The sequence below is a fragment of the Wallemia ichthyophaga genome (assembly GCF_000400465.1).
Source record: "Wallemia ichthyophaga EXF-994 unplaced genomic scaffold scaffold10, whole genome shotgun sequence".
Classification (NCBI taxonomy): Eukaryota; Fungi; Basidiomycota; class Wallemiomycetes; order Wallemiales; family Wallemiaceae; genus Wallemia; species Wallemia ichthyophaga.
Window position 1 is genome coordinate 284,810 of NW_008806283.1, and position 17,119 is coordinate 301,928.

A 17,119-nucleotide genomic window follows, 5' to 3' on the forward strand; every position below is an offset into this window, starting at 1 on the left:
GAATGGATTTGAAGTGAAATGAGTAGCACATATATACAGCATACGTTCCGTACAACCATAGAACACTGTTCATCTCTCGATAGAGATTAATTTATATCTGCCATGTATGACAAAGGTGAGGGGAGTGTGTATTGGGATTATGAGCGAATAAACACTACAAAACCCATTAAACTCCTCATGCCCCTCGAATCCACTGCAATTTTAAAGCGAAAATAAATTTTGTCTGATTCTTCAATTGATGCTCCCAGCCTTGCGTCGCATCACCCAAATAAAAAGACCTTTAAATCTAATAAACAGGCAATTGAGCATGTCAGAAAGCGCAAACCTCCACAAGGACGATGTCACCGGTGAGATGATTTCAAAAACAGAGCTCAAGAGAAGAATCAAGGTTAGAGACGCCGAAGCTAAGAAGGCATCCAAGCCAAAGCCTGTTGTGAGCGAGAAGAAGGAGAAGCAAGAGGAGGCTGAGCTGTCACCAAATGTGGGTGTCTGTGTGCCATTCCACCCACCTAACTCAAATCCCACAGCAATACTACGAAATTCGTTCCAGGGCAATTCAAAAGCTCAGGGAATCCAAGGACCCGGATCCTTACCCTCACAAGTTCCACGTTGAGCTTTCTCTCGGTGGTTTCATCAACAAGTACGATTCCAGAGTACAAAACGGTGAATCTGTCAAGGAGGAAGTCGTCACCGTCGCTGGTAGGTTGCACAACATCAGAGCCAGCTCTTCAAAGCTCATTTTCTACGACTTGCACGGCGATGGCACTAAAATTCAAATCATGGCAAACGCCGCTGAAGCTGACGGTCAAGATTTCACCCAGGCACACGAAATTCTTGCAAGAGGTGACATTGTCGGCGTCAAGGGTTACGCTGCACGCACCAAAAAAGGCGAACTTTCAATTGTCCCAAAGCAGGTACAACTGCTCACTCCAAACCTTCACCAACTCCCTAAAGAGCACTACGGTTTCAAGGACCAAGAGCAGCGCTACAGAAAGCGTTACCTCGATCTCATCCTCAACAGAAACGTCAGGGACGTCTTTGTCACCCGTGCAAAGATTATCAACTACCTCCGTAGATTCTTAGACAACCTCGGTTTCTTGGAAGTTGAGACACCTATGATGAACATGATTGCTGGTGGTGCCACTGCCAAACCATTCGTCACTCACCACAACGATCTCAAATTGGACTTGTTCATGAGAGTCGCTCCAGAGCTCTACTTGAAGGAATTGGTTGTTGGTGGTTTAGATAGAGTCTATGAAATTGGCCGTGTTTTCAGAAATGAGGGTATCGACTTGACTCACAACCCTGAGTTCACCATTGCCGAGTTCTATATGGCGTACGCTGACATGTATGATCTCATGGACCTCACTGAGTCACTCTACTCTGGTCTCGTCAAGCACATTACTGGCGGTTACAAGGTCACCTACCACCCAGATGGAAAGGGTGAAGGTAAGAAGGAGTATGAGATTGACTTTAGCACACCATGGAAGAAATTCAATATGGTCGAAGAATTGGAAACTCAACTCAAGGTGAAATTCCCAGAAGATTTGGAGACAGATGAGGCAAACAAGTTCCTCTCTGATCTCTGTATTAAGAATAACGTTGATTGCTCAGCACCACGCACGACTGCCAGACTTCTCGACAAGCTGGTAGGAGAGTATATAGAGTCACAATGTATCAACCCATCGTTCATCATTGGTCATCCAAAGATCATGTCACCACTCGCCAAACGCGACAGAAAGCACCAATCACTTACAGAAAGATTTGAGGTATTTGTGGCGACAAAGGAGATTGCCAATGCATACACTGAGCAAAACGATCCATTCAGCCAATTGGAATCATTCAAGGAGCAGATGAATCAAAAGGCAGCTGGTGACGATGAGGCACAAGATGTTGATGAGACATTCATAAACGCACTCGAGCACGGATTACCACCAACAGGTGGATGGGGATGTGGAATTGACAGACTCGTAATGATGCTTACAGACTCTGCGAATATTAAAGAAGTCTTACTATTCCCAGCGAACAAGCCACTTCCGGGAACGAACGCTGCAGGAAATGTAGAAAACGCAGAGAATGCACCAAAAGCGACAGCGTAAAGAATGGCAAGTAATTTAAATAAAAATGTAAATAAATTGATTTCAATTATGTGTTTTTATCGTTTAAATCTACAGTCATGGACACATCAACACCAGAAGAAGGCAAATTGAGTACAAAGTTGAGCAGCTGGGTCAATAATTCGCTTAGGCGCCATTCCACTATTGATAGGACTTTGCATTATTTATTAGATTCTGGTGGGAGCGGATATCAAGGTACTTCAGCTGAGGATGTAAGCTGGGTGCTAGGGGAAGTATACGAAACAGAGGAATCGTTTTTAAGTGATTTTCAGTCGCGTATTTGGTGTACTTATCGCTCAAATTTCACTCAAATCAATCAAAATGATCCAATGATGAGGGATCTCGGTTTAGATGGGTTATCGACCCATTCATATGGACATACACCCAATCACGCGCCAACACCAACACCAACACCCAAATCAAGCCATTGGCTGTTGAGAGAGCGCACCTATAACTCAGATCAGGGCTGGGGATGCATGCTTAGAACATCACAATCACTTCTCGCTAACACGCTTCAAATCCTTTCCCTAGGAAGGCACTGGAGAAGATCAAAATACTTGAACCTTTCCGATTATTCTCAACGAAAAGAATACGTTAGACTGGTACGTCTGCTCATTTTATTCATGGACAGTCCTTCACCGTTATCGCCATTCTCTGTACATCGCATGGCAGTTGTCGGTAAAAGCTTGGGAAAGGAAATCGGAGAATGGTTTGGTCCATCCACAGCTGCACTCACTATTAGGTGGGTGAAGCTCACTTTAATGTTATGTCACACTCCCACCTAATCACACACTGCAGACATCTCGTCAACAACCAGCACGATGTTGATTTGTCAGTCAGTGTGGCATCTGATTCAGTCATCTACAAGTCAGATGTGTATCAAGCGTCAGGTGCAAGTACAGAATGGGGTCACAAACCTGTCCTCATCCTTGTTGGAATTCGATTAGGTTTGGATGGTGTACATCCACGCTACTACGAAACTCTCAAAGCATTCTTAAGGATCAAGTCATGCGTCGGTATAGCAGGAGGCAGACCGAGCAGCAGCTACTATTTCTTTGGGTACCAATCAGACTCTCTGTTCTACGTAGATCCACATATGATCAAGCCAGCAATGACGACAAGGGTACCGCCGAGTGAAGCTGAGCTTAAAACTGAGATAGAGTCGTTGCTGCGGTGCAACAGTGCATCATCTGGTAGTACATCTGGTAGTACAAGTACATCCGACAAACAACCCGGCACGAAAAGTACACCGAGCACACCCAACACCACACCAACAAAGCATCTATCCAAGAATGGTCATAGGCGAAGGAAAACGTCGATGATGTTGGGCGGAGTGACCAACAAGAATAGGAGAAGGTCATCATCTTCTGCTACTCTAGGAGAGGAGGGGGAAATAGAGGATTGTTTGCCGTCTTCGAGCTCACAAAGCTCACAAGATGATAGTGTTGGTTGGAAGAAACTTTCACATTTTCCATCGACATCCTCCCATTCGGTACCTCAGACAATACCAGAATCGTCATCGTCATCGTTTATAAAGGATATACCTAATTTGGATGAGTTAAGCGATAAGTGGTACATAGATACGTACAGTGGATCAACGATATCATCGTACTTTTGCGATAAACCGCGCAAAATGAACATGAATCAGATGGATCCATCGATGCTACTAGGATTTGTAGTGAGAGATGGAGAAGAGTTTGATAGGTTTGTGAGGGAGGTGAGGGAGTTACCCCAGCAAATTTTCTCAGTTGCGGATGCACCGCGATCATTTGGAGATGATGAAGATGTACAGAGCATTAGTAGTAGTAGCAGTAGTAGTAACGTAGGTGCAAGTGTTGCACAAGCCCAGGACGAGGAGTGGAGCAACATCAGGAAGGAGAGTATGGAAGAAGAAGGGGCGGAGTTGGTAGATAGGATGAAATTAAGCGATAGAGGGAGTATGTCTAGTCTGGAAGACTGTTTGATATCGAGGTGATGATATTGAGGGGCAATGTTGATGATATCAAAGTGATGATACCAAGTGAAGATACCAAATCAAGTCATGATAACATAATAATATGATTAGATATAACATTACAATGTATTAATAGACATGTATTCTAATATTAAGTTAATTGAAATTAAAAATTTTTCATTTATTTTGAATCGGCGACTACGTCATGGTTGAGGCAATTTCGACGACAGCGTCTCTTCTTGCAACCGTCACCAACAAAGAAAAAGAAAAAGAAAAAGTGAGAAATTTTGATTGAGATTGAGATTTCAAATTAAAATGTTAGCAGATGTCAAAACCAAATGAACAAGTTATTGAAGAGTTCAACAAAATTGTTAATATCACTGTAGAAGAATTAGAATCATTCCTTAATACGGAAGAATCTAAAAACGCTGGATGGGGCGAAGGAGATGAATCCGTTGGTCACAACTCGTGCGTATGAACCATTTAGCCTCTTTCATCGATTCAAATATCCACAGTGGACGTCATATCGTGGATATACTCACCAAGAACCCAGAGAAAAAGCCTGAGAGCTACGATGAGGGAATGTTGGAGCACATGAGAAAGGTAGTCGCTTACTGTAACCGCCATATTGCAGGAGAAATGCCTTCTTTAGAGTCAAAGAGTTTAGACGAAATTAAGCACTCAAAATCGTATCTCAGCTTGAAGAACTGGGGCCATGATGTCCTCAAGTACCTCCAAAAAGAGGATAAACCTGCTGAAGAAGACAAGGAGAAGCCAGCAGATGATGAGAAGAGGGAGGATGGTACAGCAGAAGGAGAGAAGCAAGCCGAAAAGCAGGAAGATGCTCCTGCTTCTGCTGAAGAAGAAAAGAAGCAAGAAGATGCGCCTGCAGCTGAAGACAAGCAAGAGAACGGTCATGAGGAACCTGCCCAGGAAGAGAAAGAAGAACAACCAGCTGACGAGGCAGAAGACAAGTCAGACGATAAAGCAGATGATACTGAACAATTGGCTGCTGAAGAGGCTGCTGACGTACCGGATGCTGCACAAGCAGGTGATGACGCTCCTGCAGATGAGGAATTGGAAGATAACGCTGAAAAGCGCGGAGCGGATGCTTCGGAGCAAGAGTCACCACAAAAAGCACAGAAGACTGACAAGTCTGAGTCAGCACCAACAAGAAGGTCAGCAAGAGCAGCTAAGCAAGTTAAATCGTATAACGAAGACGAGGAGGATGATGAGTAAGATGAGTATGGCTGACATACTCTACCGATTCAAATCCCCTACCAAATTCAACCGCGTCATCTATATATGTCCTAAATGTCCTAATTTATGCCGACTACTTGAGAAAAATTGAATTAAAATGTATGAAATATTTCTTTATTTTGTTTTTTGGTTCCTTGATTGAATTCTTTGAATAATTGCTTTACTTTTCCTTCAACACCATATCAGATCTACCCGGGCCAACACCGATAGATGTGACTGGTACACCTAAGTACTGTTCAATGAATTCGATATACTTGCGAGCATTTTCTGGTAAATCAAACCAAGTGCGACATTTTGATATGTCAGATTCCCATCCAGAAAGAGTGGCATATTCAACTTGAACGTTCTCAAGCAATTTAAGATCAGCTGGGAATGAATCCAATTTCTTTCCGTTGAGGTAGTAAGCAACGGCAATCTTTACCTCCTTGAGCTGATCGAGGACGTCCAACTTCGTGATGTTGATTTGAGTATATCCGTTGATTACATTAGAGTATTGCATCACAACCAAATCCAACCAGCCGGTACGTCTCCTTCTACCTGTAGTGACACCGTATTCAGCGCCAACTTCTTGGAGATGTACACCAACGTCGTTGAGTTGTTCAGATGGGAAAGGACCACCACCGACTCTGGTAGTGTAGGCTTTGACGACACCATACACCTCACCAACACGACCAGGAGGGATTCCCAAACCCGTGCAAACACCGCCAATGGAAGTTGAGGATGAAGTAACGAAAGGATAGGTACCAAAATCTATATCGAGCATGAGTGCGTTTGCACCTTCGACGAGGACCTTTTTGTTAGATTTGAAAGCGTTATGTATGAAAGCAACACCGTCTACGATATGTGGACGGAGACGATTAGCGAGTTCTTTATAACGTCTAATCTCAGCCTCAGTGTCATATTCAAAGTGACCATAACGCTTGAAGCGGCCTTCAACAATTTTACGGAATTTGTGCTCAAAGTCATCATCGTAGAGGTGGTGGATTCTCAAACCGGATCTTGAAGCTTTAGAGGAGTAAGCTGGACCAATACCCTTCTTAGTTGTACCGATTGAGGAGCCGCCAAGTTCGACCTCTTTAAGGCCATCGACGGTTTGATGGAAATCAAAGACAAGTTGAGCTCTGTCGCTGATAAAGAGCCTATCAGCGCAATTGAGGCCTTTATTTATAAGTTGCTGTAATTCATCGAAGAATGAAGGTACGTGTACAACGACACCGTTTCCAATCAGACCAACGCATTTCTCGTTGACTAAACCAGATGGAAGAAGGTGGAAATCGAATTTCTGCTTCTTTGGTCCATCTGCTGTAGGGAAGTCTTCTACAACGATTGTGTGTCCAGCATTGTTCCCGCCAGCACATCTAGCATCAACGTCTACATCGTGGGCGAGAATATCGACAAGCTTTCCTTTACCTTCATCTCCCCATTGGGCACCGAGAATGACATTCGCTTTAGCGTTTGCGAGATCCGGTTTTGCAGAGATGTCGGTGGTATTCATCAGAGGAGCATTGCGGTGAACGGATTGATTTTGTAGGGTGTAGAGGTGTCTGTTTAGTGTACTATAGTGGTTACAGATGTTGTAGTGCCATATTATGGATTTGAGTGAAAACTTTCCCGGGATCCCGAGCCAAGAAGAGGAAGAGTGGGTGGGATGTGATAAGGGTTGTGGCGGCTATATAACCATAAAATCAGCGTAATTGCTGATACACACCTCTCAATAAAACAATGACTAGACTTTTCCGGACAATTGAGCAGCTGAGGGAGTGGAGAGTGGAGCAGCTAATAAACAAGAATATCGTGGGTTTTGTTCCAACAATGGGAGCACTACACCAAGGACATTTGAAGCTCGGTGGGTTGAGTGGATAGTTTACAGCTATTCTAACCACCCATTTAAGTTGAACAAAGCCTCAGAGAGTCGAATAAGACTGTTGTTTCAATATTCGTTAATCCAGCTCAGGTGGGTAGCTAGCCAATGGAATTTCACTTTTAAGTTTAGTTCAGTTCGCTCCACACGAAGATTTGGACACCTATCCAAGGACACTTGAAGGGGATCTAAGCCAGCTGAGGCGTTTATCTAATGACATCACCGTGTTCACCCCCTCTACAACTCAAATGTACCCCACTGGAATCGAGCAAGATACACACAAACAGACAGGCGCTTTCATCGAAATGGCAAATCTGTCTGATAAAATGGAAGGCATCTCACGCCCAACTTTCTTCAGAGGCGTCGCAACTGTTGTCACTAAGCTGTTTAATGTGGTACAGCCTGATTTAGCTTTTTTCGGACAAAAGGATATTCAACAAGCTTTGATTTTGCGGAGAATGTGTAAGGATTTACTGGTACAGTATCCTACACCGGCAAACTTGAGGATTTCCCCTACTGCTCGAGATCCCGTCTCACACCTCGCTCTCTCTTCTCGCAATGCGTATTTGAGCGAGGAGCAGAGATCTCAAGTGGCACCATTGCTTTACAAAGCTCTACAAGCAGGTAAACAGGCTTATGAAAGCGGCGTCACCTGTCGCCAGGACATCCTCCATGCCACCACCCAACACACCACCCACGCTCAACAGCAAGGTGCAAAGATGGATTATATACAGCTGAACGACGCGTCTTCTTTTGAAGTGGTCGATAGCGTGGGCAATAACGGCGCTATTCTCTCGGCTGCCATGTACGTCGGCAACACCCGGCTAATCGACAATGTCCTTCTTGGAATGAGTGTTTGAGATATTGTCAAGTGTTTAAATAATCATATGCATCATACGTATCACGTGTTCATATTATATTCTCATCTTATTCTCCACAATCTCAATCCAGTAGCCGTCTGGGTCGAGGATAAATGCAATATTCCTCATCTTGCCATCTGTTAGACGCTTCTTCCAAGCTACTTTCTGCTCCTCAAAGTAATCACACGCGGCAACTATATCGGGCACCGTAATAGCAATATGTCCAAAGCCTCGGTAAGGCTCTGTGTTGCCATTCGCGTATGTCACATCCTGCGACTCAGTGCCGTGATTGTAAGTGAGCTCTAAGACGCCCTCTCTCGAGAACTTGCTAGCTTTCCTTTCCGACTCGCTTCCAGCGCCGTCGAAAGCGAGAAAGAAAAGTGTAAAATCGCCACCTTCGAACGAGTCGAGAAGGCTCATACCCAGAATGCGCGTGTAGAAATCAAGTGAGGCTTTGTAATTCTTCACTCTGTACATCGTGTGATTGAATTGGAAGCCTGATGTGGGATTGGAGTTTGTTGACATTCTTCTTCACCGTGGCGATCCAAAAGATCCAGAAGCGGCAAAGCAAGATAAATTAAGAGTCAAATGACTGCTGCCCGCGTTCATTTGTACAGTTTAAGCTTTTTTTACGCATGCGCAGTTTCCACCGGCCATTCATTTTACTCCTTTTACTCCTTTTACTCCGAGACAACAAAGAACGTCGCGGAGTATGCAGTGCTGCGACACACACTAAAACCCTAATGCATCCAATTACCTCATTCGAACAACCTGGCGGAAAAGGAAAGTCAGACAAGTCAGACATGTGCGCGTTAGGAAGGTGGGAACGAAAGTCCGCATAATTGGCATTAACTCGTTTCTAGACTTGATTGTAGTCTTGATAGGGGCTGAATACGATACGTAAATTCAGCAAGGGCGTAGTATAAAAGCCCATAAGACATCTTTTACTCAAAACCACACTACGCAAGACACAGAAAAAATGCACCAGTCTCTCAATTATATCGCTCTGGCATTGCTTCTAGCAGTCCCCCAAACCCTAGCGCACACTTCACGCGCCACGGCTGCTGGATACACACTTAAGAATTCCTATGAAGGAGAGACATTTTTCGACGGCTTCACTTTCTTTATCTATGACGATCCAACGGCGTGAGTAGAAACATGGTTGCATACCGAATGACAATGCTAACGATGCTGCTACAGAGGAGCCGTAAAGTAAGCGGGTGAAAATATTCTACATCCCATCTAACACCCTCCACAGCTACGTCGACAAAGCGACAGCGTTCAGCAAGGGCCTAGCGGGGTATGATTCAGGCACTCCGTACATCCAGTTCGACAATTGGTCACAGCTGTCCGCGACTGGCGATGGCAAACGCGACTCTGTGCGCATCCAGAGCGACGACTCATGGAATGGGGGAGTTTTGACATTCGACGTAGCTCAAATGCCCTATGGACTGGGCACATGGCCTGCTTTCTGGACGAACGGTCCCGACTGGCCCAATGGCGGGGAGCTCGATATTATCGAGGGAATCAACAACGATACCTATAACCACGTCACTATACACACATATGACGGGTGCACTCAAAGCGGGACGGCGGCAGCCATCGGCGAGTACAGCTCAGAGACGCACGACTGCTCTGGCTTCACGCCCACCAATAGCGGATGTGGGTTTGAGGACCCCAATCCGAACAGCTATGGCGAGGGGCTGAATAACGGGGGCGGGGGTGTGTTTGCAACAGAGTGGGATGTTGACGCGGGAACTTTAAAGACGTGGTTCTTTCCGCGCCTCCTCATCCCCCAAGACATCCTTAACAACAGTCCCAACCCTCAAAATTGGGGTCAGCCAGTCTCGCACTTTGTTAGCGATAGTTGCGACTTGAGCACGTTTACGAATCATAGCATCATCCTTAATACCACTTTGTGTGGGTATTATGGTGGGTAAAGACATGATGTATCAAAGTATCAAAACTAACACTCCTGCCAGCTGGAAACAACTTCCCTAATGGTGGCCTGGAGGCATGCAATGAGTTCATCCGCGATCCATCTAATCTCCCTAACAACAAATGGGTCGTCAACTCAATCAGGGTGTACGAATAGAATGTGAATGGAGTACGCATGTGGTGTACATTTACCACATTCTATTTTTCTATCTTTTCCTCTTTTTTCTCGTGTATAATTAGTAAAACAGAGTATTACATTCACCTTATTTCTCAAAGTAAAATACAAATCACCTTTGTTACAATACGCCTCAGACTAACCTTTCTTACCCGTGTGTGCAACTTTTGTCCAATTATCCTCCAAGAAGCGGGTTAGCCAGACGAAGAGTTCTTTGTAGGCGCCGCGGGTATGAATGGAGTGATTAGAGTCCGTGAAAGGTCTAAAAGCGAAGTCCTGCACGCCTTCTTGGGTGAGCAGATCGAGAAGGTGAGCGGAATGAGCAAAGTGTACGTTATCGTCACCAGTGCCATGAGCGAGGGCGAAGTTATGAAACTGGGAGACATTCCTGACAGCAGCATCAGCATAACCATGAGCATTAGCGTTTTGGTCTGGTGACGACATGTATCGTTCGGTGTAGATGCTATCGTACAGACGCCAATCGGTCACGGGCGCCACCGCCATAGCGAGGCTGAAAATATCGCTAGCGCCTTCCATGCATTTTGCAGTGAGATAGCCGCCATACGACCAACCCCACACGCCCATTCTTGTTGCATCCACGTATTCCTTTTGGGCGTAATAGCTCGCGAGTGCTCCCATATCATCCACTTCTACTTGACCCAATCTGTCAGTAACGACGTTGCGGTGACGCCGCCCACGCTTACCCGACCCGCGCACATCGACATGCACTACTATGTACCCGTGCACACTGGCCAGGTAGTCGCTCCACTGCACTCTGAATCGCTGATCCACCGCTTGCGAGTCGGGACCACCGTATACCTGGAACAAGACGGGTCGTTTCTGTTTGTGGTGCTTGGCAGAATCGTCAAAATTCCCTGGTCGTACCTCGCGGATTTGTATCTCTGTCTCGTTGAGCGTGATCGTGTCGTAGTGGATCTGCGCCATGGCGTGCTGTTTGAGTGTGTTGTTGAGGGCTATGTTTTGCTCCACGCTGATGCTGACATCACTATCCACCGCGCGGATATCTTGCATTGGTACACGTGGTCCCTCGTAGTTGAGCGTGTAGAAGGAGGCGTCGGGATTGAAAGCCGCTGAGTACTTAGCGGGCACGCTCACGTCTGTGAGATTTACTGGAGTTTCTATGGCAATGCTGTCGTTGTCGTCGTCCTTGCTGTCAATCGTGGGCAGGCTGACTGTAAGAATGTGCCTGTCAATCGGGGTCGGATAGGCAGCGGAGAAGAAGACGTTTCTCTGCACCGCACTGACTGCCAACACACCTTCCACTTCCCATTGCCCGCCAGTAAGAAAGATGGGGAGCGAGGCGTTGCTGGAGGTGTAGAAGGCGATGTGGTTGTACCCCTGCTCGTTGGGGACTATATCGAGGTACGCACTACCTTCAAGCCCTTCCACCCCCTCCACGCCGCGGATGGTCTGCTGGCAGTCAATCCATCCACCGTCGGAAGGTGAGATATCGCGCACAGTAACGCCCTCCACGTATTCGGCGTCTGGGGATATATGGGTGAAGTTGAAAAGGACAACAGACCCTTGGCGGGAAGAGCGATTGGTCTCTTTAACAAGAAGAGTTTTGCTGCTCGACCAAGCCACGTCTATAATGAGGCGATCGTCGCGTGTTTCAGGAAAGTTGAGGGTGTATGTGTGACTATTGACGAGGGAGTATACGCTGAGTTTTACTGTGGGGTTAGGAGTGCCAGGCTGAGGGTACTTTATGCGTAACTGGGGTGTGTTAGTCTTGTTAGCTGTTCTTCTTGGATTAGAAACGCCTACACACATCCTCAGGGTACTGGGCAATGTTCTCGGCACTGTTCGTTGGATTGTAGATGGGGATTGAATATTCGCCAACTTTGGCTTCATCGAGGGTGAGATAAGCCAGCAAATCACTCGCGCTGTTCCACCAGGTTGCGTCGTGGGTGCTGAACACTTCCTCCTCATACACCCAGTCAGTGACACCGTTGAACGTGCTGTCTGTGCCCGTTTCTGTGATTCTGACAGACTGTGGAGGATCTTTCGAAACGTCGCGGGAATGTACGAGGTAGAGGTCGTTGGAGATGCAATAAACCAATGAATGGCCAGATGGGGACCATTTAGCGAGGGATATTGAGGGTGGAGATGTTAAGTCGTGTAGTGGGTGGGTTGAGTTTGATTCAATTGAATGAATGTGATAATTAGCGTAACTGGAATGTCTGAATTGTTGAAGGGTGTCTGATTTAAGGAGGATAAAGTTCAAATCAGGGCTAATTGTGAAGCTGTCCAAGTCGAGTGGATTTCCATCGATATCAAACACTTCTCCAGCCTTTACTAGAGTTTTAGTGGTGTTATCATTCAAATAAACCAATTCAATAGCCCCACTCTCGTCAGTACGCGTGTAAACACCATCGCCATCACCATTTATCCAACTAATATCACTCGTAAAACTCTCAAATGTCTCATCGAACAGTTTATCGAGTGTAAATGGCTGCTGTTTGGAGATTCCAATATGATGTTCGTATGTAAATCCGGCGATAGTGCCAAATACGCTTGAGATTATAGTGATTGATGTGAGAATAAAGGGGATTAACCAACGCCTTGGTGGCTGTTGGGGCTGTTGGGGCTGTTGCTGCTGCTCCTCGTCATAATCGTAGCCAATGCCATCATCTTGGTCATCGTGGTCATCGTAATCGTACTTCATAGTTGGTCGTTGCCTTCCAACAAAATGCCCCACATCCTGTCTATCCAATCCCACGTCTCGTATGGCTATGTGGGTAACCGCGCAGCCACATTTCCACTCCAGCTGCTAGGCTGGGATGTAGATGCCGTCAACACTGTCAACTACTCCAATCACGCTGGTTATCGGAATTTCACCGGCACAAAGGTGACACCTGCCGATCTCCACGGGATGTTGTCCACGCTGGAAGACAACGGGATGATGGGTCAGGAGTATATCCTCACTGGATACACCCCTGATGCACGATCACTCTCCATCGTAGAAGCATACATACAGCGAATCAAACAGGCCTCGCACGCTACATACCTCCTAGATCCGGTAATGGGGGATAACAATCGTCTTTACGTCGATAGCGACACAGTCCCCGTCTATAAATCCATGCTCAAGCTCGCGGATATCATCACACCGAATGGCTTCGAGGTGGAGTTGCTCACTGGTGTGGCACTCAACACGCGCGGAGACATTAAGAATGCGCTTGATGTGCTGCATAATTCATACGGGGTACCTCATGTTGTCATCAGTTCGGTGGAGCTGGAGCTGGAGCCTGAGATTGGCGGTGGTAATACTAAGCCTGAGCATGGGGAAATAATCAAGCCTACCATATTATCCACAATCATCAGCTCAAGCACCCTAAACAGCTTCAACAGCTTCAACAGCTTCAACACCTCAAACACACAAACTCGTATCCTCCAGTACCCCCTGATTGAAGGGAATTTCAACGGCGTAGGCGACATCTTCTCAGCACTCCTCCTCGCTAATTGCGAATCGAGTGCGAGGAACGTGCGCGGCGTAATTGAGATAGACACTCTCACTTCAGCGACTGAGAAGACGGTGGGTAGTATACAGGCTGTACTTAACAACACTCGCAATTACGCGGCGTCAATACTCCCGGAGAACATCGATGATATTGTCGAGAACGACCAGTCTAACTCATCACGCATCTGGCGTCAAAGGGTTCGAGAGTTGCGTTTGGTGCAGAGTCAGGATGAGATTAAAGCGCCGAGGATTCTTCATAGAGCAACAGAATTCGTTTAAAGTAGAAAAGTAAACTGTGTAGACATACATATAGACTTAGACATAAGAATGGAATTTGCATATATACATATACAAACCCCCTCACACAAGAAATATACACGCTTTTTTTACATTGTGCTCTTTTACACTAACCTGATTTTCTACAACGGATGTATCTCCTTTAGGCTGCGAAGCGACCTCTAAAACCTCATGAAACGCTGATAGACAGAATTCTCAGTCTCGTCTACGTACTGGTAGCCGAGGTGATTGAGGGAAGTTTCGAAAGCCTGGGTGTCTGAAGGGGGGACCTGAATACCCGTGAGCACTTTGCTGACGTCTGTAAGGCAAGTTAGCCAAGCACACAACTAAACGCCCACTCACCTCCACCGAGATTCCTGTAGTGGAACAGCGAAATGTTCCAGTTGGGGTTGAGAGCGGTAAGGAATTTCCTGAGGGCGTTCGGGCGTTCAGGGAATTCGAACGCGATGAGGCGCTCATTGGTACACGATGACCTGCCTCCAATGAGATACCTCGCGTGAGATTTAGCGAGGTCATTATCGGATACATCGAGTGCGTCGAAGCCGAGACTGCGAATTTTGGTGATGACATTTGCGATCATAGACTGGCGCTCGGATGGGGCTAGCGAGCTGCTGGCCGAGGGGAGGGAGAAGGAGCAGAAGATAACGGCATCCTGTGCATGTGCTGGTGGGTGATCATCCGCATAGCGATACACAAACTCCGTCACGGCGAGGGGATGGATGGCAGAGTGCAGCTTCACAAACATTCCAGGCTCGTCTGGAATAGTGATGCTCAACATACACTCCCTGCCCTCTCCGATAGACGCCCTCTCCGCTACAAAGCGCAATCTGTCGAAATTCATATTCGCTCCGCTGACAACGGCCACAAAAGTCTTTCCAGAGTTGAGCAGATTGTTCTCGTAGATATACGACTTGAGCGCGGCAACCGAGAGCGCACCTGCAGGTTCGGGGATGGAGCGGGTGTCTTCAAAGACGTCTTTGATAGCTGCGCAGATAGCGTCGTTGTCGACGAGTTGGATGTGATCTATGAGTTGCTGGCAGATGCGGAAGGGTTCTTCGCCGACTATCCTAACGGCCGTACCATCACTAAACACACCAACATCGTCGAGCATCACCCTATGACCAGCTTTGATGGACCTGGACAGGGCATCGCCGTCCAACGTCTCAGCACCCATCATCTTGACATTATCGGGGGCTATGCGCTTGATATACTCGCTCATACCGCTAATCAAACCACCACCGCCGACGCTGCAAAAGACAGAGTCAACGTGGGACATGTCAATTTGGCGGGTGAGTTCGACGGCAGCAGTACCCTGGCCGGCGATGATGTAAGGATGGTCATAAGGAGGGACGTAGGTGAGGTGGAGGTCGTGCGCGAGCCTGAAACATTCGGCTTTTGCATCATCAAAAGAGTCGCCGTGGAGGATGACCTTGGCGCCAAGCCTGTCGACGTTCTTCCACTTGATGGATGGAGTGTTCTTGGGCATGAGGATGGTGCAGGGGATATCAAGGTGTGAGCCAGCGAGAGCAACGCCCTGGGCGTGGTTTCCAGCAGAGCAAGTTATGACGCCTCTCCACCGATCCTGTGTGGGGATGTGGGCCATGAAGTTGTACGCGCCTCTGCATTTGAAAGAGAAGACAGGGTGGAGGTCTTCTCGCTTGAGGTGGATGTTGCAGCCGAGGCGATTTGAGAGGTTAGACGCCTTTGTGAGTGGCGTCTGCTGTAGAATATCATAGACCCGCGCATTTAATATCAATTTCAAATAATCCGTCTCCTGCGTGCCCGACATGAATATTTTCTTTTTTGGTGGAAATTTAACCGTCGATAACGCTTGGAGGAAACCAACGACGATGGCTGAAAAATTCCAAGTACCAAACGTTTCAATTAAGGAGTTGCTGGGTGCCATTCCGTGGGTTTCTCGTGGTCGCTGTATCCCCGCTAACACAGCCACTCCAGCCCAGAATGTTTCCACCGCTCCGCGTTCAAGTCATCGCTATACGTCGTCCAAGACGTAATACTCTCAGCCATCCTCATCAAAGGCAGTTTCTATATACCAATGATATCCCAAATGACTGACAGCCACTCACTCTCTCTTTTCATTTCTGCCTCGCTCTGGTCCCTCTTTTGGTTCGCTTTGGGCCTCGTTTGGACTGGTTTGTGGGTCATTGCCCATGAATGCGGCCATCAAGCCTACTCCTCCCGCAAATCCATCAACAACTCTGTCGGTTTCGTCCTCCACTCCCTCCTCCTTGTCCCGTACCACAGCTGGAGAATTAGCCATGGAAAACACCACGCTGCCACCGGTCACATGTCTAGAGACCAGGTCTTTGTCCCTAAAACACGTGCTCAGAGAAATGGCCCTAAGCTCGACTATGAAGATGCTGATGAGAAAATTCTCACCGGTGTCGACATGCCTGAAGAAGAGCAGTTGAAGGTTTCTGAACTCCTCGAGGACGCTCCACTCGCCGTCTTTGTCAACCTCCTCCTCCAGCAGCTCATCGGCTGGCCAATGTACCTGGTTAGAAACGCTTCTGGTCAAAAGCACTATCCAAGAGGCACCAACCACTTCAACCCATCGTCTGCAATCTTTGACTCGCGTCATTTCTCCCAGATCATCGCTTCTGATTTGGGTATTGGCTTGGTTCTCGGCGGTCTCTACTATTGGGGTACACAGAGAGGTTTCACTGAGGTGGTCTCTTACTACCTCATTCCTTATCTCTGGGTAAACAACTGGCTTGTTTCCATCACTTTCCTCCAACACACTGACCCTGCTCTGCCTCACTACAGAGAGGGTATGTGGAACTTCCAAAGAGGTGCTCTCTGTACCATTGATCGCGTGTTCCTTGGACCTATTGGTGCATACATCTTGCACGGTATCTGTGAAACTCACGTCGCTCACCACGTCTCATCAAAGATTCCACACTACAACGCATGGAAGGCAACTGATGCTTTAAAGGAGTACCTTGGACCACACTACCACTACTCAGACGACAACTTTATTGTGGCATTATACAAATCATACCGCGATTGCGTCTTTGTTGAAGATAAGGGTGATATTGTCTTTTACAAGGATGCTAGGGGTAGAGCTAGTCGTGTACCTGCAACGGATTCCAAGCAAGGATTCTCTGATTCTGGTATCGAATTGCAGTAACTTTTTATTTCTCTGTCTTTTATTGGGT

At 46.9% G+C, this 17,119-nt stretch overlaps 11 protein-coding genes across 11 annotated transcripts; 7 read left to right on the forward strand and 4 right to left on the reverse strand.

Annotated features, from left to right (window-relative positions):
* Positions 1-307: 307 nt before the first annotated feature.
* J056_000569 (Lysine--tRNA ligase, cytoplasmic) lies at positions 308-2,099 on the forward strand (the record flags this gene model as incomplete). Its single annotated transcript, XM_009270197.1, has 2 exons — positions 308-481; positions 528-2,099. 2 exons carry the CDS (start codon positions 308-310, stop codon positions 2,097-2,099), a joined length of 1,746 nt encoding a protein of 581 aa, XP_009268472.1.
* Positions 2,100-2,176: 77 nt separating this feature from the next.
* Positions 2,177-4,092, forward strand: J056_000570 (Cysteine protease ATG4; the record flags this gene model as incomplete). Its single annotated transcript, XM_009270198.1, has 2 exons — positions 2,177-2,859; positions 2,916-4,092. 2 exons carry the CDS (start codon positions 2,177-2,179, stop codon positions 4,090-4,092), a joined length of 1,860 nt encoding a protein of 619 aa, XP_009268473.1.
* Positions 4,093-4,396: 304 nt separating this feature from the next.
* On the forward strand, positions 4,397-5,310 carry J056_000571 (uncharacterized protein; the record flags this gene model as incomplete). The annotated part of the gene is made up of 2 exons (XM_009270199.1): positions 4,397-4,539; positions 4,587-5,310. The coding sequence occupies 2 exons, from the start codon at positions 4,397-4,399 to the stop codon at positions 5,308-5,310; spliced, it is 867 nt and encodes a 288-aa protein (XP_009268474.1).
* Positions 5,311-5,491: 181 nt separating this feature from the next.
* J056_000572 (Adenylosuccinate synthetase) lies at positions 5,492-6,826 on the reverse strand (the record flags this gene model as incomplete). The annotated part of the gene is made up of 1 exon (XM_009270200.1): positions 5,492-6,826. The coding sequence occupies one exon, from the start codon at positions 6,824-6,826 to the stop codon at positions 5,492-5,494; it is 1,335 nt and encodes a 444-aa protein (XP_009268475.1).
* A 317-nt stretch (positions 6,827-7,143) lies between these two features.
* Positions 7,144-8,052, forward strand: J056_000573 (Pantoate--beta-alanine ligase; the record flags this gene model as incomplete). Its single annotated transcript, XM_009270201.1, has 3 exons — positions 7,144-7,177; positions 7,224-7,285; positions 7,330-8,052. 3 exons carry the CDS (start codon positions 7,144-7,146, stop codon positions 8,050-8,052), a joined length of 819 nt encoding a protein of 272 aa, XP_009268476.1.
* A 54-nt stretch (positions 8,053-8,106) lies between these two features.
* J056_000574 (Lactoylglutathione lyase) lies at positions 8,107-8,577 on the reverse strand (the record flags this gene model as incomplete). The annotated part of the gene is made up of 1 exon (XM_009270202.1): positions 8,107-8,577. The coding sequence occupies one exon, from the start codon at positions 8,575-8,577 to the stop codon at positions 8,107-8,109; it is 471 nt and encodes a 156-aa protein (XP_009268477.1).
* A 454-nt stretch (positions 8,578-9,031) lies between these two features.
* On the forward strand, positions 9,032-10,147 carry J056_000575 (putative glycosidase C21B10.07; the record flags this gene model as incomplete). The annotated part of the gene is made up of 4 exons (XM_009270203.1): positions 9,032-9,198; positions 9,253-9,264; positions 9,311-9,984; positions 10,035-10,147. 4 exons carry the CDS (start codon positions 9,032-9,034, stop codon positions 10,145-10,147), a joined length of 966 nt encoding a protein of 321 aa, XP_009268478.1.
* A 156-nt stretch (positions 10,148-10,303) lies between these two features.
* Positions 10,304-12,851, reverse strand: J056_000576 (putative dipeptidyl-aminopeptidase B; the record flags this gene model as incomplete). Its single annotated transcript, XM_009270204.1, has 2 exons — positions 10,304-11,899; positions 11,955-12,851. 2 exons carry the CDS (start codon positions 12,849-12,851, stop codon positions 10,304-10,306), a joined length of 2,493 nt encoding a protein of 830 aa, XP_009268479.1.
* A 24-nt stretch (positions 12,852-12,875) lies between these two features.
* On the forward strand, positions 12,876-13,922 carry J056_000577 (Putative pyridoxal kinase C18.10; the record flags this gene model as incomplete). Its single annotated transcript, XM_009270205.1, has 1 exon — positions 12,876-13,922. The coding sequence occupies one exon, from the start codon at positions 12,876-12,878 to the stop codon at positions 13,920-13,922; it is 1,047 nt and encodes a 348-aa protein (XP_009268480.1).
* Positions 13,923-14,101: 179 nt separating this feature from the next.
* J056_000578 (uncharacterized protein) lies at positions 14,102-15,729 on the reverse strand (the record flags this gene model as incomplete). Its single annotated transcript, XM_009270206.1, has 2 exons — positions 14,102-14,238; positions 14,283-15,729. 2 exons carry the CDS (start codon positions 15,727-15,729, stop codon positions 14,102-14,104), a joined length of 1,584 nt encoding a protein of 527 aa, XP_009268481.1.
* A 61-nt stretch (positions 15,730-15,790) lies between these two features.
* J056_000579 (Delta(12) fatty acid desaturase) lies at positions 15,791-17,091 on the forward strand (the record flags this gene model as incomplete). The annotated part of the gene is made up of 2 exons (XM_009270207.1): positions 15,791-15,849; positions 15,897-17,091. 2 exons carry the CDS (start codon positions 15,791-15,793, stop codon positions 17,089-17,091), a joined length of 1,254 nt encoding a protein of 417 aa, XP_009268482.1.
* Between the last annotated feature and the right edge of the window lie 28 nt (positions 17,092-17,119).